Source organism: Athene cunicularia, assembly GCF_003259725.1.
Source record: "Athene cunicularia isolate RWA chromosome 7 unlocalized genomic scaffold, athCun1 chr7_part1, whole genome shotgun sequence".
Taxonomy (NCBI): domain Eukaryota; kingdom Metazoa; phylum Chordata; class Aves; order Strigiformes; family Strigidae; genus Athene; species Athene cunicularia.
Window position 1 is genome coordinate 9,139,685 of NW_020799107.1, and position 25,669 is coordinate 9,165,353.

General features: G+C 40.7%; 1 protein-coding gene across 4 annotated transcripts in view; it reads left to right on the forward strand.

The window, feature by feature from the left end:
* Positions 1-25,669, forward strand: part of UBE2F (ubiquitin conjugating enzyme E2 F (putative)) — an 87,696-nt gene that overhangs the window by 36,504 nt on the left and 25,523 nt on the right. For 2 of the 4 annotated variants that reach the window (XM_026852502.1, XM_026852501.1), the window contains 3 exons: positions 1,138-1,195; positions 15,880-15,912; positions 18,240-18,302. In XM_026852502.1, the coding sequence (XP_026708303.1) occupies positions 1,138-1,195; positions 15,880-15,912; positions 18,240-18,302 (154 nt within the window). The remainder of the gene's footprint in view (positions 1-1,137; positions 1,196-15,879; positions 15,913-18,239; positions 18,303-25,669) is intronic. The other 2 variants (XM_026852504.1, XM_026852503.1) reach the window with 1 other exon arrangement.

Genomic DNA, 25,669 nt, shown 5'->3' on the forward strand with positions numbered 1-25,669 from the left:
TGTGATTGTGAAATGATGCTTCAGGGAGTTTTCTAGGCTTTCTCATTCAGACTATTAATTTTGCTTTCACAAATGTGAGCAAGACTTCAGCTCATTTCTTAATTATGCTCTCATCTCAAATATTTTTACTTCTCATAACTGCTGATGTTTTGACCTGAAAGGAATGCCTAACCAACTGAATACACCTCAATGATTTCAACTTGTAAATAGGTCAACAGCTTCACTGGACTTAATATCCAGTGTTATGAAGGTTATATAAAACTTCTATACAGTATATCTGTATATAGGAAAGTTGGTATCTTAATTATCTGTATTAATATTTGTACGTATTTATATTGAAATTCAAAAGCATGTATTATAGTTTATAAGGAACTTTTTCCTCCTGTAAGCGATCTCTCTTGCCCAGAGTAGTCGTCTTTATGATTTCCATCTGGGGATGTGTGGGATTGAGTTTGTATGTAAAGCCTTAAAACATTCTGTTGCAATCTAGCTCACCTGCTGAAAGGATTGCAGGACCCTGCTCCTAGGCTGTCCTGCACCCACAGGGAGGCTCGAGATGCATATGTTCATGTTATGGTTGTTGGTGAGCTGTCCTGAGCAGACAGGCCACAACCATCTCACTTCCCTATTCCTTCTTTTAAGAAGCTGAAATCCTCTCACAGAAAAGATGATGATAATCCTCTTTATTTCTAATTAGATAACCCACCAAAAATACCCTTTTTTGGATGGAAATGTGTGGATTTGGTGAGAGGTCATTCTGTAAGACTGTCTCATCACCAAAGGTAAACAGATTCTAAACTGGAGCATATATGTCTGTGTGCTCAGGGAAAATAAAAGGTTCAATGTCGAGACTATCACAAGGATTTCTGTCACAATTATTTTGCTTGATGAAAATAATTCAGTTTTGTTGACAAAAATTGAACTCTGATCAGGAAATCTGTAATGACACTCTGTAGAATGTCATTTGAGGAAGGCATATCAATTTTGTGCTTTAATATCCCAGTAGCAGGTAATAGTGCAAGAGGTCTGTAATTCCTATGGTGCAATTACTTCCAAAGATCTTAATGCTTTCTGAGAAGATTTCTGAGGTTGTTTAACTAGAAGTTGCACTGTATAATATATGTGTCTTTTTTCCAGTTTATTGAGAGAACATTCAATTGATGGCACTGGCTGGGCTCCAACTAGAACATTAAAGGTACCATTTCCTTTTAGATACATACATCAAACTAGATATATCTTTTAAAATACTTCTGTGGAAGTGTTTTTTTCAGTTTGCTCTAGAAACAGCTAAATTTTTTGTCTTTCAACAAGTGTCAGTGGCAATACTGAAACTACAAGTACAGTGCTATCTGATTATAGAAATGTTTGCTAGTTTTAGCTTAGCTGTACAAATACTGCTTTGATCGATAAAAGGTTTTGTAGAATGGTGTGGCTGCACGTGACCCTGAGAAACAATGCTCAGTAAGGGTGGTCTGCTTTTTTTTTTTTGTTTTACCCAGGCAACAAATACAAGAACATGACATGAGCAGAACTAACAGTAATCCAGAACCCTCATAACTTCCATTGTAATGATATTACTGACAAACCAATAGTCCATCTTCTCTGCCCTGCCAACTTCCTCTGAGTAAGAGGAATGTGGAAAAGTGAAAGGCAAGTTGCATCTGAGAAAAACACCATGTAGTACAAAATCAGTGTAGTTACTTGGACTCTGTTTCATCCCCAGTGTTTAAAGGGGGAGCAACGCATCTGCAGTTAGCTACTTCATAAAGCAGGAGAGAACTAACTGCCTCTGCCCTTTAACCTTGCCTCAAATGTAATTTTATCTCATTTGCTAAAATGTAATTGAAATCTGGCCCCATCAATTGCTGACAGTTGTAGCAGAAGTTGGTCCCACCACAGCTGGGCAGTGTTAACAAATTGAGAGTCATGGTTCTTGTATGATACTCTTGGGGAGATTGTCACAAAGGACATGTGGGTCGGTCAGCACCATGACTACTCTTGTCTTGCTACAGGAAGCGGTTCATTGTCCATTTACTGTTACGTGACCTTGCTGCCAGAAGAGTCTTGCAGAGCACTGAGCAATAATCTCACTTTCGCTTTTACCAGGAACCCTGCCCAAACTGACTCTTCAAGAATGTTACTTACATTAGGTAGATAAAGGGAACATATGTAATGTTCTTGTTTCTTTTCAAAAGGCAAATTGAAAATGAGTTTTATCTAACACTTGATTTCCTTTTTGGCATTGTGTATGCGATCTGTGACTTTCCTCAGTCTGTAAAATCGCTTCATGAGTATCTGGCTTCCTGGGAAGAGAAGCAAAATCAGTGTGTGTGTGTTTTGTGGGTTTTCTTAAACACCCTTTCCCTACTTTTTTTTTTTTCATTAGCTGTATGATTTCGGTTTACCTCTTGTGTTTCTGTTTTCATAATGTTTTAAATCGAGATGCTGACTGGATAATTAACTGGTTCAGTTCCTGTCCCTGTATTTCATTCCCAGCTAAAGTTTTTGGACTACAAGTGTTAAGCTTCAACCATTAGAAAACTAGTACACCAATACTGCAACTGGATAAGAATGTACATATATTTTTATCTGCTCTCCTAGCTTTGTTCCTGGTATCTTTCTTAAATAGATTAAAATACTGTCTCGTGTTAAGGCTATGAGTGGGAATAACTGCTGACATCTAGTGTAGCTAACTTCCTGTCCTTAGGGATGATGGAGATGCATATGGATCTTCTTTTCCATTTTATTCTTTGCATGTGATTTAATTTCATAGATTAAATGTCCTGGAATCCCAACTACCAGGTGACTCAAGTTACTAAATAATATGAAGCATTTTAGGGTGGTTTTACCTTCAGTAAGTTAGAGGGGGGAAAAAAACCCAACATCTGTAACCCCAAACAAAAAAACTTTGAGGGTGTTGAAATGAAAGATTCAGCAAGAGAAAAGGAGATAGTAGCCTAACTTTTAAAAGAAAAAAAAGATAATCCAGCATTGCCCTTGGATTTTGTTTTCTCCCTCATGGGCACTGAAGCACCACAATTGCAAGCTCACATTTTATAACTTAAAAAAAATCCCACCCCAAATTGAAAAGTTTTAATTCCTTTTTTTTTGTCTTCAGAGTCTCCATTTTAAGTAAATGTGCAGTTTCAGTAAGTGTTCTCTCACTTGTCATGTTGTCACGATATTTTTTGTGATGACATCTCAAATCACAAGGACCACATGTTGGTCCTGCCTTCCAAGTTGTGCTTCTGTAGAAACACGGTAGTTACACTATGCTTCTAGTACTTAAAAAATAGCTTGAAAAAGAAAATAGAGCAGAACTGGCCGTTGGGGATGTTGGGAAGCTACAAGCACTATTTTGCTTGGGATACAAATTGTAATTAGAAGATAACTAGCATCTGGAGTGAGTCTGTTCTTTGTCAAAGACGTTCTTTGTTCATTGCAAGTATGCTCTTTGAAAGGACTAGTAAACATGGGAAAGGTGGTTCTTGGTCAGAGCCAGGGTTCCTGACAGCCATGCTGGCAAGTGCTCTTTCAGATCTCTGGCTGATTGTCACCTGTAAAGCTTCATGCGTACCTTCCTATGTGTTTTAAAGCTTGATTAGTGTCCAAGTGCTTAGATTCCAGGCTACACATGCTTCTGAGTTGGAAAAATATGCAGTTGTGCTGGTTTATTAGCAGCATGGCCTCACAGTCATTTTCTGTCAGTGTGTGTTAATAACTGTGGTAGGTACGTGTTAACAATAGACCATAGAAATACATGAAACAGCGAGTGACTGGTAGCAGATAAGAGCCATGAGATGTGACCCAGGTTACTTTTATGTCTTAACACACCACCTGCACCCACTAATCCAACCTTCTTGAATCGTTTGTTTTCAACGTTTGGACACCATGGTTTGGAGACCCTGCTCATCTCCCAAGGTGAAATATTGTGTGAACTTGTGCAGTAGCGCTATGGATAGTATCTGGTCTTGGCAAATGATAGACTTGAAAGTCACTATTTCCTGATCCACTCATCAATAATATGAAGCCAGCCTGGTCTTCTGGAGGACTAGTACCCAAATTTGTCCAATAAGGCACTCTAAAACACTATTACAATATTTGAGAATGGGGGTGTACTGTGTTTCTGTGATTAAAAAGTGGCAGGCATTACTAATGCAGTCATTCTGAGTGTGTTAGTAAAACCATTCGAATAGATAACAAAGAACTTCAAAAGCCACATGCACAAACCAGCTATGCAGTACTCTACTGTATGCGTTCTTGTTATGTGCTTAACCTTTTAGAAGGCTTTAAGTTTTAGAAGTTTTAGATTGTGTCTCATCTGTAGCCTTGTGGTGGCAGCAGAGCTCTTACGTTAAAAATCCTTCAAAATAAACTGCTGTGACCTTTATACGCTTTGGTATCAAATGGGTAGAAACATGAAGAGACATGTAATTGATGCCTTTTAACTTTCTGAAATAAAAATTAAAATCTTGTAAATACTCTGTGAAGTTGTCTTTTAAGTGTAGAGAATTCTTAAGGAGGGGAAAAAGCTAACTCAATTTTGTTTTCTAGCATTTTGTTGCACTCAGTGTTGTCTCATCCATGTTTGCATTCTCTTTAAGTTACTAAGTGTTGAGCATTATCTTTTTTCCACTTCTTCTTGCTACTGAATGCATTTCTATGGACTGCTGTGAAAAGCAGCCTGTGTACTAGTGAAGGCACTAAAGAATGTGCTATTTCTGAGCTCCTGTATTAGATACTTTTTTAATCAGGTTATGAAGAAAGTTGGACTTAAACCCTGAAACAGTTCATTGGTAGGTTAATGTTTTAAAGAAATCTATATATACTTTTTAAATCACGATGCGATTGTAAATGATTTCTTTATCCATAGTAACACTTCTGAATCCTAAATGCTTAGATAATTTCTGATAGCAGTTTGGTCCACAGACTATGGATTGTGTAAAAACTGATGCAGTGCTTTCTAACTGATCTTTGTGTAATCTTTTACTTCTTTATAGCAAGCTATGAGTTAGCAACAGGAGCTTATTTACCTTTCAGTCTCCATTCTGTTATGTTCTGTACCATTTTATTGCATACTTCTTTCTTTCCTAAAACAGAATATTCATAAAGCTGAGGACTGCTTAAGTTATTTTTGGCCTTTCCTCAGACTGTCTGAACTGGCTTTTCTCCTGGTTTTAGGTTTGATGGTCAAAACTGAAGTTCTCCAGACAGAAAGCAAATAGATGGTTTTAATTCCATTCTGTTCTCGGATTTTTATGTGCATGGAGATACCAGCTTTTAAATACCCAGTATGCAGTAACACTATTGCTGTTGCTCAGATATCCTGCTTCTTCACCCTTGATTCCAGTTTCAGACTCAGAAGTCCTCAACATGCACTTCCTTGTACCTTATTTGCCATGAGTATCATCTGTTAAGATAGGCCTCCCTAGTATTCATCAGCTTTCTCTCAAATGCTTGTTTTCACTTTGCAATAAAATTATCTTGAAGAAGTGGATCTGTGTATTGTGATTGCCTAATTGGTTCTAAAAGTCAAGCTGTTCCTTCTGCAGTTATCTCTAATAAACTATGACTGGAGATTGGTCAGTGACTGATTTATGAACCATAAAAATAATCAAAGCACACTGTGCAACTCTGACTCAGAGGGCTGAGCTGTTATTAAAATAATTATAGAAATAAAAATAATAAAACCAGTATTTTTAAATGTATGATGAATGTTCACAAGGTCCTTTTATTTGTAACACTGTTCTGATGGAGTCTCAGATAATTGGAGAAGTATTTTCTTTAGTATTTTTGAGTTTACTGGTAAGGTGTATATGCATTTCAGTTCTTCGCCAAGATACTTGAAAGAGATGGGTTTTGTCATTTTTGTATTACTGCTATCAGGAACAGGGATGGGAAACATTGAGGTAGTCTTAAACTATAGATAGCAGCCAGATTTTCATACCCACCTGTAGGAAAACATTTTTTTTAAAGTAATTCCTTTCCCATAACTTCAGATACTAGGTTAAGAAATACCTGTCTGTGCTATTAGATTACCTAATCTAAAAGGTATTAAGACTTGTTTACAATAAACTGTTGCTATTTGGAGTTTATTCTTAAGAGGCTTCCTTATTTAATTAGTGTTTAATAATAAATGGGAAAATACGCCCTGTTTATTGCATTGGTTCTGCTGTTGTCTTTAGGCAGTAAAATTACTTTGTTTGAAATGATGCAAATGTCAGACTCCAATCTCTTGGAGACATAAATCAGAGGGTCTTGACTTAATTTTTCCAGTTATCTTTATGTCAATGTTTAAACATAAACTTGTGTAGTATTAAAAACTTTGGTATAAGCACAATGCTTTCATACAGTGTCTTAATGAAAACAGGTGGTCTGATGTCAAAATTACATGTAATTAGTATAGGGGAATATTTTAAAAGGTCAATAGCTGTCACTCTTCAGGACGAAGGGAAAAAAGTAAACTTGTATGTTCTGTGTCATTCTCATTAATTCTTGCTGCTGCTATTATTTTTCTCAGCCAGCATTATGGTAACATTTTTCTGCTGTTGATTTATTCAAACCCTATTTTGGAGTGGGTCTTTGTATTGTATATAGAAATGTCAAAGCATGTGTTTGTAAAAGCTGCCTTCTGGGCGGAATGTGTTTGTCCCTTATACTGGTACAGAGGGAAAAGTTGTCAAAAGAAGAAAGCTACAGGCTTCATAGCAGTGGAAAAGAGCACAAATGCTTACAATGCTCTTACAGGAGGAGGAGTAATTACTGCGTAGCTTAGCAAGGAGATTCTTGGTCTTGTATGAATTTTACATCCATCTCCTGGGTTCTTCTTGGTCATGATCACCAAGATTACAAAACTGAGCACCTCAGAAATTGTATGTGTGATCTCAAGGGGGAGATGGACTTTGTCAAGGCATCTGCTGCCTCCTGGTATAGACCAGTATAGAGCCTCTTGAGCGCTGCGGAGGAACAGATTGCCCTGTGTGTGATTACAGTCATTCACTGCCTATGAGTTTCAAATTCTGCTTAATGCAGTACACCTGGGGTTTTTTAGGTGGTGAGCCTTCATCTGTCTTCTCTGGTATCATACAGGAATTGTCAGATGGATGTCGTTTCAGGCAATGTGTCTGTGCCTCTCATACTGTTGCCCATTTAAGACTCTGTACACCACCATGTTCTTCCTTGTGATGTTTCCAAGAGGCATGGTGGAATCTGTCACCCAAGGCTGCTCCCCACCCAGAGCAGTGTTTGGCACTGTGGGAGGAAAGCAGAAGGGTGAAAATTCTGTGCCTGCCACAGCTATTCTCGAAGGCCACCCTGAATGAGCTGACACTCATGTGGCATGTGGGCTTTCTTTTGTCTGAGGAGCACGTTATGCAGAATAACTTTCTGGGAGTTCTCTCTTGGCTGGCTTGTAGGTTTTATGGGTCACCTTCTGACTGAAACACTGTTCAGGGGAGGGCTGTGCCTGCTTACCTCTTTGTACTGTCTCTGGGGTCACACCTAGCTCATCCTCTTTGTTTACAGAGCTGCCTTCCTCCCTCTCACACAGAGAGCACTTAGAGGTCCAGGTCTGTGTGTTTATCTCCTGGAGGCTCCTAGGACCACAGAGCACAATGTCTCTTGCTGCCAACATCTTTATTCTTTCCTCCACTCAGCAAAGTGAGTAACAAAACATATGCTTGCAAGCAGATAGCTTTAGGGAAAGGCCACCACAGCAGCAGAGAGCTATCCCTGTAGCTTAACAGAAACAGGTCAGTGCAAGTGTTTAGTCTTGAAGACTTATTCTTTATTTTCTGAAAGGTTATGAGGTGAGCACTGTGGGTCTTGATCAAAGGAATCTGTGAAAGAGAGAAAAATGTCCCTGAAGGTATGGGCACTGATATGCTGCAAAGTGCTTGATGTCAAAAATAATATGGAGTCCTTTAGAGCTATACTCTGTTCTTGCCATCTCAAAGTGCTACTGCTGAAGAGAACAAGACCATTCTCTCTCAAATATATACATACATTATGTATATAATCTAAGCTATTTCTGCTGAAAGCCTGACTCCCTGGCCATGCTAAATACAGGAAAGTGATAATGCTTTTGGAGTCAGAAGGGGGAGAAGCACAAGGGGGTTGCTGTTGCTAGCTGGGATGAGGAGCAGGCTGCCAGTGTGTCACTACATCCTTGAAGGGATTTTCTGCAGGATAGGAGGAGCGTGTTTAAGGTATCCTCCACATTCTTCTGTGTAATGATCCCAGGGTGTGGATAACTAGTGAGTAAGAAGCTTTATCTGGGCTCCCAAGTAAAGAGCTTTTTCAGATCCTTCGTAATGAGGTGGTTCGTGTCAAACCCTCCCCAACCCGCAATTGCCCTGAGGCTGGAGAGCAGGAGCTCCCTCTTTCATCTGCTGGGCTCATGTCTTCTGGTTCTCCTCATCCTTCTTGGCAGTTATGAGATCAGCCACTGCCTGATACTGCCACCGGATCCTGGTGCTCAAGAAGCTTTGGACCCTCTTGCAACACATGTTCACAGTGTCCCTTCCTCAGGGCCTAAGCTGCATGCTGCCTTGTATTTTCTGGGATAGTGCAGGGGATATCAGCATTGCAAAAGACAGCTCTAGGGAGCTGTCTTCTTGAAACACAAGGGGATAAATATAGAAGAAACCTTAACTTAGGGAGTGGCAGCAGAAGGCAGAGGCAGGTACAGAAGAGAGCTTTTGAACCAATAAATAAGGAAAGACAAGAGTCACAAGCATTTGAGGACTGCTTGTCAGCATGACGACATGCACCATTTGTCTCTTTCCATAATATAAGTACTAATTCCCGATGTTGTAGGCTCCCAGTGGTTCAGAGCCTTTTTTTTTGGTATAGTTTGGAGGGTAGCGTCCTCTCTTTTAGCCCAGATCTCTACATCCCTGCTTGGTGCTGGAACCCATGTGGCATACATCTGGCCTGGCTTCAGCCAGAAGTTCATTTTACACACACCACAACTTCTCTGATGCTATGGACAGTGGGGACAGGGGAGATCCAGCTTTCAGGATGTCACTGGTGCTCTGAACCAACCATTGACCGGCTCATTGGTGTCCTGCTTGCTGTGCAAGTCCCTGCCCAGAGGCAGCTTTTATGAGGGCTGGGCCATCCATTGAGGCTCCAACTGACACAGGGGACTGGTGAGGGCCTGTGCATGTTCAGCAAAGACCAAGCAAGGGAGACTTAGTTGTTACAGTTAAAGGGGTTTCTGAATGTCATTGCTGGTCCAATTTAGATAGGTATTTGTAGCTGTTGAAAAGGCGCAGCTTTGTGACAAGGTGCCTTTCAATGGTTCAAGACTCCCTTTGTAAAGGAAGTCATCTGAAGAGAATTGGAGTGCAAAAGATTTATACTTCTTCAATACCTTTGCTCTCAAAAGTGCTTAAAATGTCCATTGTTACTGCTTTCACTTCTTGACCTTTCTTCTCCACCTCTAAAAGTTGAATAAGCAGTAGACAAAAAACTTCAGACCCGGTATTTGGTGAAGAGAAGTTATAAGCCACTGAATACAATCTTCTGTATAGGTCTGACATTATTTTTCTTAAAATAAGATTCAGGAAGCTTTTCTTCAGGGGTACATTGTGTTGTATTTTGATTTTTATAAATCGGCTTTCTCAGTTTTGTAAGGAGTAATTTTTTTTTTCCCCTCTGTACATGCCCAGACCAGTGAAAATACACAAATCAATGTCTTGTACAAATCTTTGCTTCGTAAGAATTGCAAAAATTTTCCTTTTCTTTCTAATGGCTTCTGGCAAAGATCAATCTTTGTTTTAAATACAGTAGCTGTTATTACTAGCACATTTTTAAAGAGTGATTCAGTAAAACAGTGTAGTATGTTAGTAAGTCTAATTAAACCATGCCTGTTTTCCCCAAATTGTTGATTTCTGAATATTCAGTTTGCGTCTACTAATCAGTTGAGTAGACTGGTCTCTAGAGGGTGATCGCTTTAGTGTTCATAGTCACTAGTGTAGTTCATTAAGAAGCTATAATAGAATTCCCCTGGGAACAATTTATAAGAGATTATCTGCTTGTTCTGAAGTAACCTTGGGGACAAATGTCAAGGAGTCAGTAGCAAAAGTAAGGGATATTAGATGAGTGCTCCTGCATATTTGGCAGTTCACAACTGTCTTGGTCTGGGAGAGGAACAGACTATAATTGTTCCTGTTTTCTTCCCTCTAGTATATTTGAGCACAGAAGAAATCGTTTTCCAGCCTTCCTCCTTTTTTTGTGTTTGCTAACTGGAGCAGTTCATGCCATTTAAGTTACCCAAAGCCTTCTAAGTAAGCTACTGTTGTGTTTGGGTGGGAAGCACATGCTGGAATTGCGGGCACATGAGAATTGAGACAGCCTTTGTGGTCGATTGAAAAAAAAAACCAAACAAAAACAAAAACAAAACCCAAAAAACTGATGTTCTCTTCATCACCTTATTCCAGGTGGAAACAGTGTTTTATCTGCTACAGGAATTCTGCAAAATACTGTCACACTATTATGTACAAGGTTATAGAGAGGAGCAGTACAGGGAGGGGAAATGTGAAAGAGAACATTTTATTTGGGAGAAGAGTGTTTAGGAGGCATTCTTTTTGTAAGCTAAAAAGTGCCTACCGTCTCTGGCATGAAAACATACTTTTTTTTTTTTTAAACCCCTTTGGACCAATGATAAGTTTTGTGCTGTCAGTTACATTGTAGTGGTTGTAAGTAGGTCCGTGGGGAGAACTCAGAGGAGCTTGTGGGGAGGTATGTTAAGGAGGCTGAAGGAGTAGTCCAGCAGAGCCTGGGGAAGGTGGGACAGGGTGTGATGAAGGCTGCTTGGTTTTCTAGGCTACATTGAAGAGGGAAATAAGCTGGGCTTGTTTGCGAGGGATGACAGGAAAAGGTGAATAGAAGTGGAAAACCATCCATGCTGGTGCATAGGCAGACAGGACAGCAGAGACCTGTTCCAGGAGGCAGCCATGCAGTGGCCTGGCTTTCAGCATGCTCAGTTTTCAGGTGTAATTTTAAGCCCTTTTTCAAACTCTGATGTACAAGCTTGACACTTGTTTTATTGCAGTTACTACTTTAGTTTGAAGAGAAAAAAAAAATATTTCAGACATCTGCTTGTTTAAATGAATGCTGCTTCTTTCAATGAGCTGAATGGGTTAAATTGTATATAAAAACCAGTTTAGCAATGAGCTTTAATCAGGCTATTAGAAATGCTTCTTGGATCTCTAAAGAAGTTTCTCTGATTGGAAGTTCATTAGCTGCTTTTGTCTGGCCTGTTTGTGTAAATTAATATATTAAATACACTTTGACTCTCAAAGGAAAATTTAAGTTACAATTTACGTGTTTACTCTCTCTTCAAAAGAAGTGTTATGTGGTTGTATTTCCAAACATCGGCAAGTGTAGCTAAACACTTGTCTGTGATGTGGTTTCAATGGCATAGCTTTTTGTGAAGTGGTTGTGAGAAATGCCACTTGGGAAGATTTGGTGACTAACTGAATTAGGACCTCCTACAAACACAATGCTTTGAGACTCTCTAGCCTCAGGAGAGGCTATTTTGAAAGCTTATATTTAGGATTTTGATTAATTGCTCTTGAACTTTCATCATTTTTGCAGTGGCAGGTTTGGGTTTTTTTTTCCCTATTTGGCATGCTGTAAATAAATCTGTGGGCAGGGATTTAATGTAACTTTTCACTCAGGGAACACAAAAATACTAAAAAATGAAAAGGGTCCATTATAAAGCGTTAATATATGAGTCTGTGGTTCTTTTGACTTGCTTGTATTGCCTTCCTCATGCTTGAGCTCAAAATGGTGACAGTGTCATGGAGCAGACTGTGTTTCCTTCATTATACCCTCTTCCACTTACCCACTGTAGATTTTACCAGGTATTGCTTGGGAACCCCAGCTCTTTAGTTCAAGTACCATACTTGAATCCTCTGAAATAACACAGCAGATGCAAATTAAAACTCCTTGCCTACCTGAGACCTGCAGTTGTCTTGTATAAAATGTCTAACCTCGTGGGTGACATCTGTGCTGATGCAAAGCCTCTGGGAGGCCAGGGGGACAGACAGATGGCCTGCCCGGGCACAGCTGGAGCAGAAACCAGATAAAGAGGTTTGGGGAGTTCTGCAGCCTTTTCTGCAGGGTCCATCCTGAGCAGACTGTGCCCCTTTGTTGCAAAAAGCGCAAGGGGTCTCCGATTCTGTTCAGAGGTTACCCAGCAGTAGTGAGTGTACTTGTACTCCATAACTTTGATGTTAAGCATGGAGAAGAAAGTAGACAAAGAGCAGCATTGTAAAGGAAACAGCCTTGTCAGGTATTTGCCACATGAACAGGCAGATCCCTGTGTGTGATTCTCCTTTTGCAAGTAGATTCTCTCACTGAAGTGGAGCAGCATAAAGGTGTGCATAATTAACATTTTAAGTCAACATCTGCCCTGTGCCTGTGTGTGAAGATAACCTTTAATAATTCTTGTACATAGGGTTAACTTTCTGCTTTCAGGGTATTTAAGCCAGAAGTTCAGTAAACGTTTGAAGCCAAAGATGATGCTTTACTACATTGAAAGAGAACAGAAGTTTTTGAACTGTTAAATCTGACAGATCTTTGGTGGCTTGCAAATCCTTTTAGTTTGTCAGGAAAATGTGAAGCAGGCGTTGAGGCAAGTGCTTATCTTCATGCAGCAAGCAGCTCTGCTGAAGTCAATAATGCAAAGTGATTATTTTTGCAATGCAACAGTGTCAAGTTTTTCAAATATTAAATACTTGCTTGACTCTTGCTCATCTGTTCCATCCCACTTCCTTTTCTCAATATCCTAGATTTAAATCCAGGCTAGTCTCAAACTCATTACAGAGTGTTGCCCTCTGGTAGTAATTTAGCATTATTTTTTATGGAGCCATGCAAGGGTATAAATCACGAATCCAGCAAATCATAAAACTTGAACAGGTGGAAACATCAGAAATGATACTGAGATTTTCACACATACATTATTCAGTAATAATGCTTTTATGCACTTTGGTGTCTAGAATGGCTGTGAAAAGCTACAACACTCTGAAAATCACAGCCTTACAGAGGTTTTTGCTGGGGTTTTTTGGATAGAACGCTGTGCAAAACTGGCCTGAATGGGTCAAGTGTCCCAGAATCTTAAAACCAGGGTTCAGCAAATGAGAATTTGGGAGCAATTTAGGTAAAAGCAGGTCTCTACAGAATGGGAAAATAATTGGATATAATTTACTTTTCTGTTTTGAGTTGCAACATTTACTTGTGTAAGGTGCGGCTTGTTGCTGCTGGTATTGAAGCAGAAGTTGTTTTGTCTGGAGAGACAATCTGCAGGTGTCCTGATGGGGAGGCTCTGGGAGACTGAGGGCTTCAGCACTGTTAAATGTAAAGAGAAGGTGAACTCATCAGGAGTTCAGAATCAGTGTGAATGAGTTTCTCTTTTGTTTCTTTTAGCCATGCTGGTAAGTGGTTGAACAGCTGTGATGACTTTGCAACCCTGCAAATGCCACTTTGGTGCTCAGGCGGGTTTTAGAAATGGACAGACCCCAGTGTGCTAGCGTGAGCTCCTCATACCTCTTTAGAGTATTTTTTAACACTCAGTATTGTAATTCCACATCACGTTCTCCGGCAGCAATCTGCTGTCACATGGTATAGGTGAAAGATAACCCTTAAAAAGTTAATTTATTCCTGCTTCTTCAAGTGGAAGAAAACAAATTACTGTATTTTAGTAAGGTCCCATTATCAAAGGTTGTGGGAAACACATAGTGGGTTAAAATCGGACACAAGAAATTCTTAACGCTCCCAAAACATATGCTCTACCTCCCTGAAGGACAGTACAGCCTTTGAGGGCAGCAGGGGAAGGGACTCCTGACCTTCAGGGGTCAGAGCATGCACTGGAGCAGAGTGGCTGGCTGGAGGCAGAGGCACGCTCAGCTGTCCCTGGTTACACACCCTGCCTCAGTCAGTTCTCAGGCTGCATCCACACCAGGGGCAGCGTACCCAGGGGCTTCTCAGCGGAGCAGACCCCAAGAGCGGTGACGCCGTGGCAGCCTGCGCTGTGCTGCACACCATCTCATGCCTCAGTACAGGAGCGTGAAATGGAAGCTAAGACATCCATGCCTGTTCCTACTCTCCAGGCTCTCCACACCACTGAAATCCTCCTTTAATCTGTGACTTCAGCTTATTTTTTCTCTAGCACCGCTGCACTGTACAATTACTTTATCCCCAGCATTGCTTAATACAGGTTTCCTTAATACCGTGTTTTGCTAACCTCTGCTCTGCCCAGTTTTTGTGACAGTAGTTCTAGTCAAACAAGCACAGAACTTAAAGCTTAAAATAATGACTTTCATCTGTTATTTGAAATAGTTAATTTTCCCATGCTTCCCAAAGAACCGACAGGATGGTTATTTGGGAGTGGGGGTGACTGCTCAGCACTGATGTCTTAAAATGTATGGGTAACTGTAATTCTTGGGTTCTCAGGTGTGTCCTTTTTTGCAGTTTATGTGTCTGTGCTGCCATTGAAGATGATGAGTACATTTGAAAGGGTTGCTGTCTTTGCCACACCTGATGGTTTCAGAAGCTCCATTAGGAGGAGATGCTGAAACTGAAAATGCTGTCTGACAATATCAGCTTTGCTGGGCAGATTCACGTTATTAAAAGCAGATAAACTGAGTAGGGTTGCTTGTGCAAGATCAAAGGAAAATTGAATCGTGAGAGGCTGCTGTCCGGATAATGCTGACATCGTGTCTTTTTCATTAGGGCATAATTGGATAGCATTCTTAAGGGATATGGATTTCTGTGGTCCACCACTCTCAGTGGAGGGCCCAGAACAGGAAACAGGCTGAAATATGCTTGTTTATTAAAGTTCTTTGCCATGGAGAGGAACTTCTTACTTTGAGGCTTTATCTTTATTGTAAAATGTACATTTTAGTCATGAAACGATTAATGTGCAGTGCTTGTCCCACTAGTAGAAATCAGGCAGTGTGGTTTTCATGGGTAGGCAGTCAAGTGCTTGCAGGCTGTAAGGGCAAAGAGATGCAATGCTGACCTTAATTGTCTGGTAGGTGTGAGCTCCGGTGCTGACTTCAGTGGGATTTTGCAGGGGGTAGTTTAGTTATTCTTCTACTGAAGAAAATCATATTTGCTCTGGGTAGAAAAACTTAGCTTCAAAGTTGGTGGTAGGTGAACCTTTTAGGTCTCTTTCTGTAATAATTGGATCTTAATCTTTGAAGGCATGGAGCATGTGGGCTCTGAGGTCAGCGCTAGTAGAACCCGTTTGGAGATGCCCACCCCAAAATAAGCTGTGTTTGATGACACCATTTGGAGGCATATTTTCCTGAAGCTTCCTGTTTGCAGAAATTGCAAACCCTGTCTATTCAGCTGTGATTAAAACAGACGCTTAAAGGCAGTAAAATGATTGCAGACATATCCTCATATAAGAATGGTGTTTCTCCATATTCATACTACACCTGAATCATTTCTCTGATATTTTGACACAGTTCCAAATATTTGGCTGACACCTTTTTAATTTTAAGAATGGATTGCTGAATTGGTTTGTACCCACCCTTTTAACTAAGCAGTGCAGTCAGTTAGTGGCATATACTAAGTATTATTCCTCTTCCTGAGCAAAGAAGCAACAGGAATAAACTCCTGTACACACAGAAAGCTCTGAACTTGTTTTTGAATATGCAGCATTTGGTTTTTGATGACTTCTGAATATCAAGGATCCATGAAATGGGAAAGTTTTTTCAATATTTTGATTTAAATTAGCAAAACATCACCTTTAATCTAGATGTGATTTTCAGTAATTTCATGGATTAATAGAAAAATAAAGTATGTGAATGTGTTTGAAACACCTGAAGTGCATGCCTAACTGACTGTGCTTTTCCTTTGCAGGATGTTGTCTGGGGGTTAAACTCTTTATTTACTGTAAGTAAATGAATATTTTGCATATCCACTTTCCTTTATCCTGCCTGGTTTGGTTTCAGCATCACCTAATGTGAACCCCATCTGTTGCCTCTTAAAGTCATTATTTCCTTTGGCTTCAGTGGGTGTTGCACAAGTATGAAATCAGTTTGTGCTTCTGTTTATATTACTGCAAGAAGCATACAGATGGTCTGAAACGCCACCTCTTTTGTACATTGTTTTTACTTTTTTGGTAACAAGTTACTTGGGATCTTCCTTCCACTTCTTTGCAGAAAATCGAAATTCATATTGCTCTGCGAAGGAATTGTGTTGGTGTTATGTTTTTTAAAAATTATATTTAGAAATTAATGACTGCCCTGCAGTCTCATTCCTGTTTTGAACACATATTCCTGTTCAAGGGCCTCAGTGCCCACCTGTGGAGTATGCATAAGCCCTGACTTGTTACAGAAATGATATGATTTTGTTTGGGAATCCCATTTTCCCCCTTTTCCTTAGATTGACAGGAGCAAGAAACTTGTACCTCATAACTACAGGAGCATCTTGAAAATGGAGGAGAGAGCAGGTAGCTGCAAGAGGCAGGCAGGATGTGACGGTTGGTTTTGCACTAAAAATGGAGAGAGGCTAAGTCTTTACTATATAAAAGCTGCCTTTTCTAGGGAGGATTATGGTCCCCTTCCACAGACATTACTGGTGGGTAGGAAGGTCAAGAGAAAGGAAGTAAAGACACTAACTTGGTCACCATGTTTGTCATCAACTCTAGAGAACACCCTGGGCACTCCAGGGTGTACAGAGGAGGCTGTGAAAAGCTTTGGAGGAGCATTCCTGTGGGCTCTGCTCTCTCTGAAGAAAACAGGCTGGGGCTAGAAATTCCTTTCGTTGCTACTTGCAGGAGGAGGGCAGAGCAGTGACTGTGCTCCCAGCACTATCACCAGGATCACGGTGCATTTTTAAAACCTCTAGCATAGACCAAGCCAGTGACTGGCTACAATCTCCTAACTTTCCTGGCATCCAAAGGCTTGATTTACTTCGTCAACTTCTTTGGTAAATTGATTTAGAAGATTGGAGAGCATTTGGCTTTTCAACAAAGAGTAATTGCATTTCACAGTTAGTCTCCCACTGCATGCTAAGTAAGTGGAAGAAAGCAAAATCCACTGGAGGTACAAAGAAGTGCCTTCAGAGGCAGAACTGCACATAAAAATAATCTGTTGGGCAAACAGCTGCAAAGAGCGATGGTCATGCATCAGAGACCACGGGGATTTGTCATGGCCAGTAAAAGCCATGCTTCCCAGCTTGCCTCTTGGATTTCCGTCACACCCAGCTGCTTATAAATAATTAGGCTTTGAAAACCTGGCATTGGATTGCACTGGGCTTGCAGATTCTTTTGGGGGTTTCTTGAAGAAAATGAGTGAAAATGAGGTGGACTGGTCTCCTGGTTTGAATGAAATGGGAGGTTTGTTGCTTGAAAACAAGTCAGAATGACACGAGCCTTTCACACTTGTGAAATGATGACATTTCACTGCTGTCACAGGCTAACCTTAACTGGGGAAAGTAATCTGGGCTGCAGGGAGAATAGGGGGTTTTGTGACTCAGTGTATTTTTTAATGATAATTCCTTTTTTATCAGCATCTTGCTTTCCTTTAGTTTTAACCTTAGATCCTTTCTTCTTCCAAAATTAGTATTTATTGAGATTAAACTGACAGACCTGAGATTTATTTTGATTATTTCTGCTCCCTGGCCCCCACATGCCCTTAGCTCCTGGGGTCTTTGCCCTCCATTTTCTCTCAGCCCTTTTTTTCCCATTGCACTAAAACTTTCCTGTCTGTCAGACTCCAGGTTATGTTGTTTCTTACAGAGAGAATTAAGTTGCTTTGCTATGGAGTTGGTATTAAGGAAGCTCTTCCTGCTTTATCACCAGGCTGTTTGCAGGTTTTTTTTTAAGGATTTATTTTACAGTTGAACAAAAATCAACAGGAATTGTGCCTTCTGAAATTATGAATGTTTATTCAAAATCTGATTTAAAACTGTCTTAGTTTTCAAATAGAAATGCTTCACTGCCAGAGAGAAGTGTCACAGGGCTGGGTGTGGCATTCCACCAGGTGGGGTTGAATGCCTTGCTGCTGCTGTTCTTTAATTGACTTGTGATTTAGTTTGCAATCATCGAACTCATTTGCGTCTACCTTTGGCAGGGATACCTATCAAGTTAGTGAGAAAATGGCACTACACTTGCTGGTCCTGCTTGCTTTATTTCATTATCTTCTTCATTAGAGCTTTGGATTCCTTGCATGATGCAGTGAGTGGGAACCCTATAATGTTCTCTGTTTCTTTTCCAGGATCTTTTGAATTTTGACGATCCTTTGAATATTGAGGCTGCAGAGCATCATTTGCGTGACAAGGTGAGTCAGCGGTTTATTTAAAGCATGTTGTTCCTAAATAAATACACTTACTGTACTTGGTGATTCCCAGTCAGTCCTTTTAAAGTATTCAAGATGGTACTTCAGGCAGTCGAGTGACTCATTGTATCAGCAACCAGTTATTCAAACAAAATGTGCTTTATCTGGGAAAGTAAACTCAATGCAGTAGTGTTATTCAGGTGTTATTCACCATATGCTAGAATGTTGACCATAATGTAGTCATATCCCCAAAACAGATGATCTTTACCTTCTTGTTTTGGAGATTTTCACTGAAGCTGTACATATTCCATGCAGCAAATTATGATGAATTGGTTTGGTGCAGTTATCTCAGTAGCTTTTACCTTAAAAGGCCTGCCGAAAGATCTCATCCTTTTCTGTCTCTTTCAAAATGCAACTTTTTTCTTCACAACTCCTACATGTTGCATGCTTTTATTAAGCCAGGAGAAATCTGGGTGTGTTTAAATGACAGGAGTGCAAATTTAATTTTTTTTTATACTGATCCCATTTGTTCTGTGTATATTATGGATGTGGCACAGCAAAACATGGTATTGATTCATGATCTGGTGAACATCTGTAGGATGTACTTCTCAACTGAGATAGAGCATGGAGGAAGAGGGGAACAATGTACTAACTTCTCTATTGTGTGGATCTCCAAAGCTCTGTCATGTTATGTAGATGAAGTTGTGTTACATTATATAGATGCATATCTCAAGCACGTGGCATGTTCAACATCTCTTGTTTTAATTAAACTCTTCTGTGGTGGATTGACACTGGCTGGATGCCAGATGCCCACCAAAGCTGTTCTATCACTCCCGCTCGGCAGCTGGACAGGGGAGACAAAATATAACAAAAGGCTTGTGGCCTGAGATAAGGGCAGGGAGATCACTCAGCAATTGCTGTCATGGGCAAAACAGGCTTGACTTGAGGAAAAAAAATCAATTTCATTTATTACCAATCAAATCAGGATAGGATAATGAGAAATAAAACCGTATCTTAAAAACATCTCCCCTCCCACCCCTCCCTTCTTCCTGGGCTTAACTGTACTCCCAATTTCTCTGCCTCCTCTCCACTAATGGCACAGGGGATGGGGAATGGGGGTTGCAGTCAGTTCATCACCCATTGTCTCTGATGCTCCTTTCTCCACAGGGGGAGGGCTCCTCACACTCCTCCCCTGCTCCAGCGTGGGGTCCCCCCCATGGGAGACAGTCTTCCCATGGGGCTGCAGTTCTACACAGACTGCTCCAGCATGGGTCCCTCCATCAGGGTGCAGCCTTTCAGGCACAGACTGCTCCAGCGTGGGCTTCCCATGGGGTCACAGCCTCCTTCAGTCATCCCTCTGCTCTGGCGTGGGGTCCTTCACGGGCCGCAGATGGGTCTGTGCTCCTCTGTGGACCTCCATGGGTGCAGGGGAACAGCCTGCCACACCATGGTCTTCCAGGGAAAGCTCTGCACCTCTTTCCTCTCCTTCTTTACTGCTCTTAGTGTCTGCAGAGTTGTTTCTCTCGCATTTTCTCACTCTTCTCTTCTGCTGCAGGTTTTTTACCCCCTTCTTAAATATTAAATTATTGCAGAGGTGCTACCACCATCACTGATGGTCTTGGCCTTGGCTGGTGGTGGGTCTGTCTTGGAGGCAGCTGGCATTGGCTCTGTCAGACACGGGAAGCTTCTAGAAGCTTCTCACAGAAGCCACCCCTGTGGCTTCCCTGCTACCAAAACCTTGCCACACAAACCAAATACATCTTCTGATACTTTTGTTGAAGTTAACCATAACGATTGAAGAAAGTTTCCATGTAAATGTTGTTTTGAAGAGTTAATTGAAAATACAGTCAGGCAGTGCACCTAATTTATCTCATTTTTTCAAGAAGAAACATGAGGATTGCAAGTTCATTTTTCTAGCTGTTTTCTTGTTTAATGAGATCTTGTAGCTATTCTGGTATTTGTCAGTCTTCTTAGGGCTGGGACAAGACTGTTAGCCTAAGGTGAGGAAGATGTTGTAGACACCTACTTTGGAAGAGCATTTTTTAATGGTTTGGTTATATAATTTTGGCAAAAAGTGCCAGGAAGCCTTCCAAGCCATAAAGCACTGCAAGTAGTCATGGAGGGGATACAGGCTGAGAAACAAAAACCATCATAGTGAAGGTAGCAGGCTGAATCATTTTCTTTGCATTGTTAGACTGAATTATTCTCTAATACCTTGCCAGGGAAATTTGTAGCTCTTTGGAAATGGTGAGGCTACACACCTATTGCTGAGTGTGGAATTTGGCACTTGATTGCTTCTAACTGCCAGAGGGGAAGCAGTTTGGCTGGTGTCTGAGTAGGCTTTTGTAAGGAGAGATGCTCCCCTGGTACTAGTAGAGTCTTGCTGGATGTGCTGAGGCCATGATAGGCGAGCCTTACCTGTGCTTTGAGTAAATTGTTAGACTTCAGACCAGCCAGACAGTAATGTCTTCTTCCCACAGAGTGATGAAATGCTAAGTAATCACTATCCTGCATCTTTCAACCTCATTCATAAATGGGAAATCTTGGGAATCCACAGACAGGAAGAATGCTACCTGCTTTAAAAACATACCTCCCTCAAGAATGGAGAGGTGAGCACTCAAAATATGTACTGCTACACTAATAGCATGGAAGGTGGTTGGTGGGTTTTTTTTTCAGATAACAGCAGCTGTGGAAGAACTGAAAGGGAAATTGAGTGGATTTTTTGATAGTGTTCTAAATAGAAATATTTTTTTTTACTTAGTAAACTCTTAAGTAGTCTCCTCAAAGGCATCTGTAAAATTTATATTCTTTTATGTATATTTTTTTTGGAAATTATTTGAATTTAATTTAGGTACTTAATTGATAATGACAGCACCAGGTAGTGGCAGATTTTCCATAGTATCAAGACAAAACTAGTGATGCCTGTCTAGAGAGAATAAATTATGCAAGGGAGAGAAATGGCTGCTTTTACAATTAGCCTCCAAGGATGCAGTTGCAGTGTGAGTTAGTTTTTGTCTCTCTTGGGCATATATGTCATGTAGTGTATAAGCACTTTGTGGTGAAGTCAAACTGCTGTGGTATTGTCCTGCCTCTTAAGAAAATACTTGCAGTGCACGGTATGATTAATGCGAGAATGCTAATGTATTTTCCCTGAGACATTTTTGTGTGTAATACGATTATTCAAACAGTGTATGTGCAATATATATGCCCACGTGCACAAGCCATAATCAGATGTGCAAATATAACTGTATGCAAATAGTTTTGTATACAAATGTCCCTGTGTGACATACTATAAGTGAATGCCTTTGGTCATTTGACAGTGTGGGAGTATATGGCTTGTAACAGCCAAAAAGTGCACCTCTAGCTGTCTTGTGTGCTTCTCCTGGAGGAGATGACTCGGTATTTCACTGATGTAATTTCAGATTTGAAATCCTGGGATCCCTTTGCTGACATTTCAGGCTAAGTGTGGCTGCCTGAGAGGTTAAGAGCTAATCTGAAGCCTGCCTCTGGTTATTGAAAATGTGAGACTGGAGTTTGTTCAGTTCTGTAGGCTGGTATTAAGTCATCAAAAAGGACTGCTGCCTTGCAGATGCTGGAAGAATTCACATCATAGATATCAAATCCTTATTACTGATTCTTGGAAAACAGTTGTGCTATGAATGTTTGTGTTACAGATCAGGGTAGAAGCGACTGTTATTATGTCTTCCTGAATAAGGGACCTCTTAATTTTTGCATTAAATCTACGGCTTATACCTGAGCACCTAGTTGTAGCTTTTCAGTTTTGAGATGTAAGAATCGTGCAAAGTTCAGAGGTAAGTTGTTCAATTAATTGCTTTAAAAAACTGTGTCTTATCTGAGATCTGAGTTAGTGCAGCTTCAGCTTCCAGCCCTCGGGAGTCTCCTTCAGCTTAAGGAAGGAGCTGTCAGTTACTGAACTTCTTCCTTTCCAGCTTCCTTCAGCCAGTGATCATCAAGTCACTTTTACATGAGTTTTTTGCATGTGATTGTTTATGCAGCTTTGGTAATTCTATAGTTCTTCCCCACGCACTTTGCAAGATATCTGTAACTTTTGGAAGGCTGTACAACAGATTTGGGCAGAATCAACATCTGTTTTCACAAGTGCTAGACAAAGATTATCTCAGTATTCAGCCTCACTAGCCTTCTGCTTATGTATCCAGCTACAGAAGTGATGTAGAGACCTGTGTTGTAATCAGTTATTTTCATCAAAAGACCTTTTCAGTGACAGAGGATGCTGTCTGCTACCTTGTGTGACTTTTAATTGATTTGCAGAGATAGGACCCCTCTATTTGTCTGCATTAAGTTGTACTTTTCAAGTGATTTCCTTGTCGCGATCAATTTTGTAAGGCTTCAGTTTGGCCAATCATGAGTTTATCTGATGATTGTCATCGAGTGATGTTGGATGCTCCAAAGCTTAGTTACCCACGTGATAATCTTTTTCCATATACACAGTCACATGCCTCCCTTTCAGGTGAGGAGCTCTATCTCGTGTTCTCATCATGAAGCTCCGAGAAGGCTCTGTCCTCTCAGAAACCTCCTTGTCAGTACTGGGGGCCTGCTTTTAGGTACCCCCAAAGCTTTTTCCTCTGCACCAAGAAGCCCTGTTCCTTCAACCTCTCCTCACACTAAGGCCTTCCCAGCAGAGCTGTCCCCAGCCCAGCATCTGGGCCTGTCCCTGTGCAGGGGCTGAGTGCATCTCAGCAGCAGAGCTTCACATTTGGCCATGCTGGGTCTCCTGAGGTTGCTGTTGGCCTTTCCCCCAGCCCACGCAGGTCCCTCGGGAGGGTGGATTTGCCCTCTGGCTTGTTGACTGCATCCTCTTTAGTGACTGTTTCTGTAGATCTGGTGCCAGTTTTTAAACTGAAACCTTCTTGTAAGCTTGTTGACTGTGGCTTTCAGCATTTAATAAAGCATCCAGATAACATTACAGTTTCCTTTCACTCTTTCTTCATTCATTTAACTCATAATTGTTTCCAGCTTAGGGAAAGTTTACATTGTTCATTTTTGTAGTGTTACTTTTTAGAATATTCCTGGTGCCCACATTGCACTGCAGTTAGGTCACAATTACTGGAAGGTAAGCAACCATCCTCTCTTGGTTTAGCGCTCCATAAATCAGAATAGAAAGGTTATTGAAGTCTTTATGTAAACTAAGCAAGGTGTTTCCCAACATTCGCTCTTCTCACACTGATACAATCTCATCAGTTTGGTAGTTTGAGTTTTCTTGTTGAATTTAAAGAACTGCTTACTAGTTAGTTAGCTGGAACTGCTTTGAATTTAGCAGACAAGTCAGCCTGTCAGTAATTATGTGGATGACCAGAGCTGTTAATAGTCAGTTGAATCGATTCCATGGATTCCTAAGCAATGAGCAAATGCTTAAGCTTTAATGACTACTCAGTTAAAAATTGTGTGCTAAGAATTGTAGGAATTGGTGTTCTGTACAGTGAACAAATAGAGCTCTATTGATTGCTTTCTGTGGCAGCAGGGTAGGCTGAATACTGACAGAATAGGGATGTAACTTGTAATACAAAACCAAATCAGCTTAGTGGTTCAGGACTTGTGTATTCCTTAGTCAGAGGTGCTATGGGTGCTGTGTCTGCGATTTGTTAGTTGAAATCTAGAAAATGTTTTCCTTACGTACATCTGTCATAGTGGTTTTGAGATACTACCTCAGGACATTGCAATTTGCTGGGTTCCTCAAAAGTCCTTGGATTTCCTAGTAGTGTTTGTCTTTGCCAAAAAACATTTCAAAGCCATATGTGCAGTACAAAACAGGAAAATTCATTACACTATTCATGTGGCTTAAAGTAGAATTGTTTTTCTGCATATTCCTCAGCTTCCTTCCTTACCTGGGCCTGCCACATCAAGAATACTAATGCTTTGTATTCGCCTGTTGTATTTAGAATCATAGAATATCTCAAGTTGGAAGGGACCCCTAAGAATCATTGAGTCCAACTCCCTGCTCCTGGAAGGACTACCTAAAACTAAACCATATGACTAAGAGTGTCATATTTGGTGCATTTTAAAAGGCTAAAGCAATTTTTGTCATCCTGCAAATTAGCAAACACTCATTTACTTATTCATCCATGTGGTCTGGAGTTAATAGGAGAAGCTGAGTAACACCACCCAGTGTTATTTTCCTGCATGATCTTTCCATCTTCTCAATGAAACTCAGCTGTCAGTATGCAGCACATGGAAACACTTCCTGCTGTGTCATTCTGAAAGGGTAAGATAGCACTCTGGGGGGAATTTTTTCCCCCTTCTGAAAATCTAGCATGACTTCTTTCGTGGCACTTTCACCAGCAGCTCTGAAGTGTCAAATCTGAGAAATCTAATCAGAATAAATGTGTGTTTGCCGAGGATCCATCTTAAACACACACTTTTTCCTTAATTCAGTGAGCCCTGATTTTATTTGCACCCTCTTTGGAGAGCAGTGACCTATAGTTCCAATTATAGAGTGCAGGAATACACTGGACAGTGGGCGTATCACCTATCTTCATTTCCTCCAGGTAACTGGCAGTTGTGTCAAAAGAAGATCATTAATGCCACGGTTTTGTGACCTTCATTTGCTTGCTCCAGCCAGAGGAATGAGGGCTGTTGTTAGATTCAGTGTAATTATTGCTGAAAATACCCAGTTGCTTCTGGATTTGGAGGGGTCAGCATGCTGCTTCCAGAAGGCACTCCAGGTGCTAATCTGTCCTGATCTGGGTGTATTTCCCAGTTGTCTGCCTGGTTTTAAAGAACATGGAGCACAACAACCCTATGTAAAGGGGCCTCTTGGTTTTGCCTTTTTTCCCCTACCTACGTTCTGCTGCTGTCAGCAAAGGGAGTTTTGTTTCCCTGCCTTTTCCATGGCTAGATCAATAGCAAGCTTGTAGCTGGTGCTTTGATACTTTAATGATGAATTGTTTTGCATGTGGGAGTTTGGTTCTGGCCCAGGTTTTAGAAAGCATGGATTTTATCTATAGCTGCCAAATTTTAGCAGCTCTGGTTGTCACTGACTATACTTGTAGTCCATCTGTCTTCAGGTAGCTTTATACACTGTTACGATGTTGTTTGTAGACATTGTGTTTTATTCTGAGGGAGGGGAGTTGTACATTTATAAGAATATTAAGGGAAAAAATCGGGAGAGTTTTTAAATTTGTATATAACATACTGCAGTTAAACATGAGACTGGACAATTCATGAAGTGCTTATGGCTGTAGCCTTTGCAGTTTGCAGTTCTTAGGGTCTTTAGTTCTTAATAGATCATCCTTACAGTTGCTGTTTCTAGTCCTGCTCAAATCATGTCATTCTGATTCCTTACCACAGTAATACTAGCACACTAGGAAAAATTCTTCAGAAGACACCAGGAA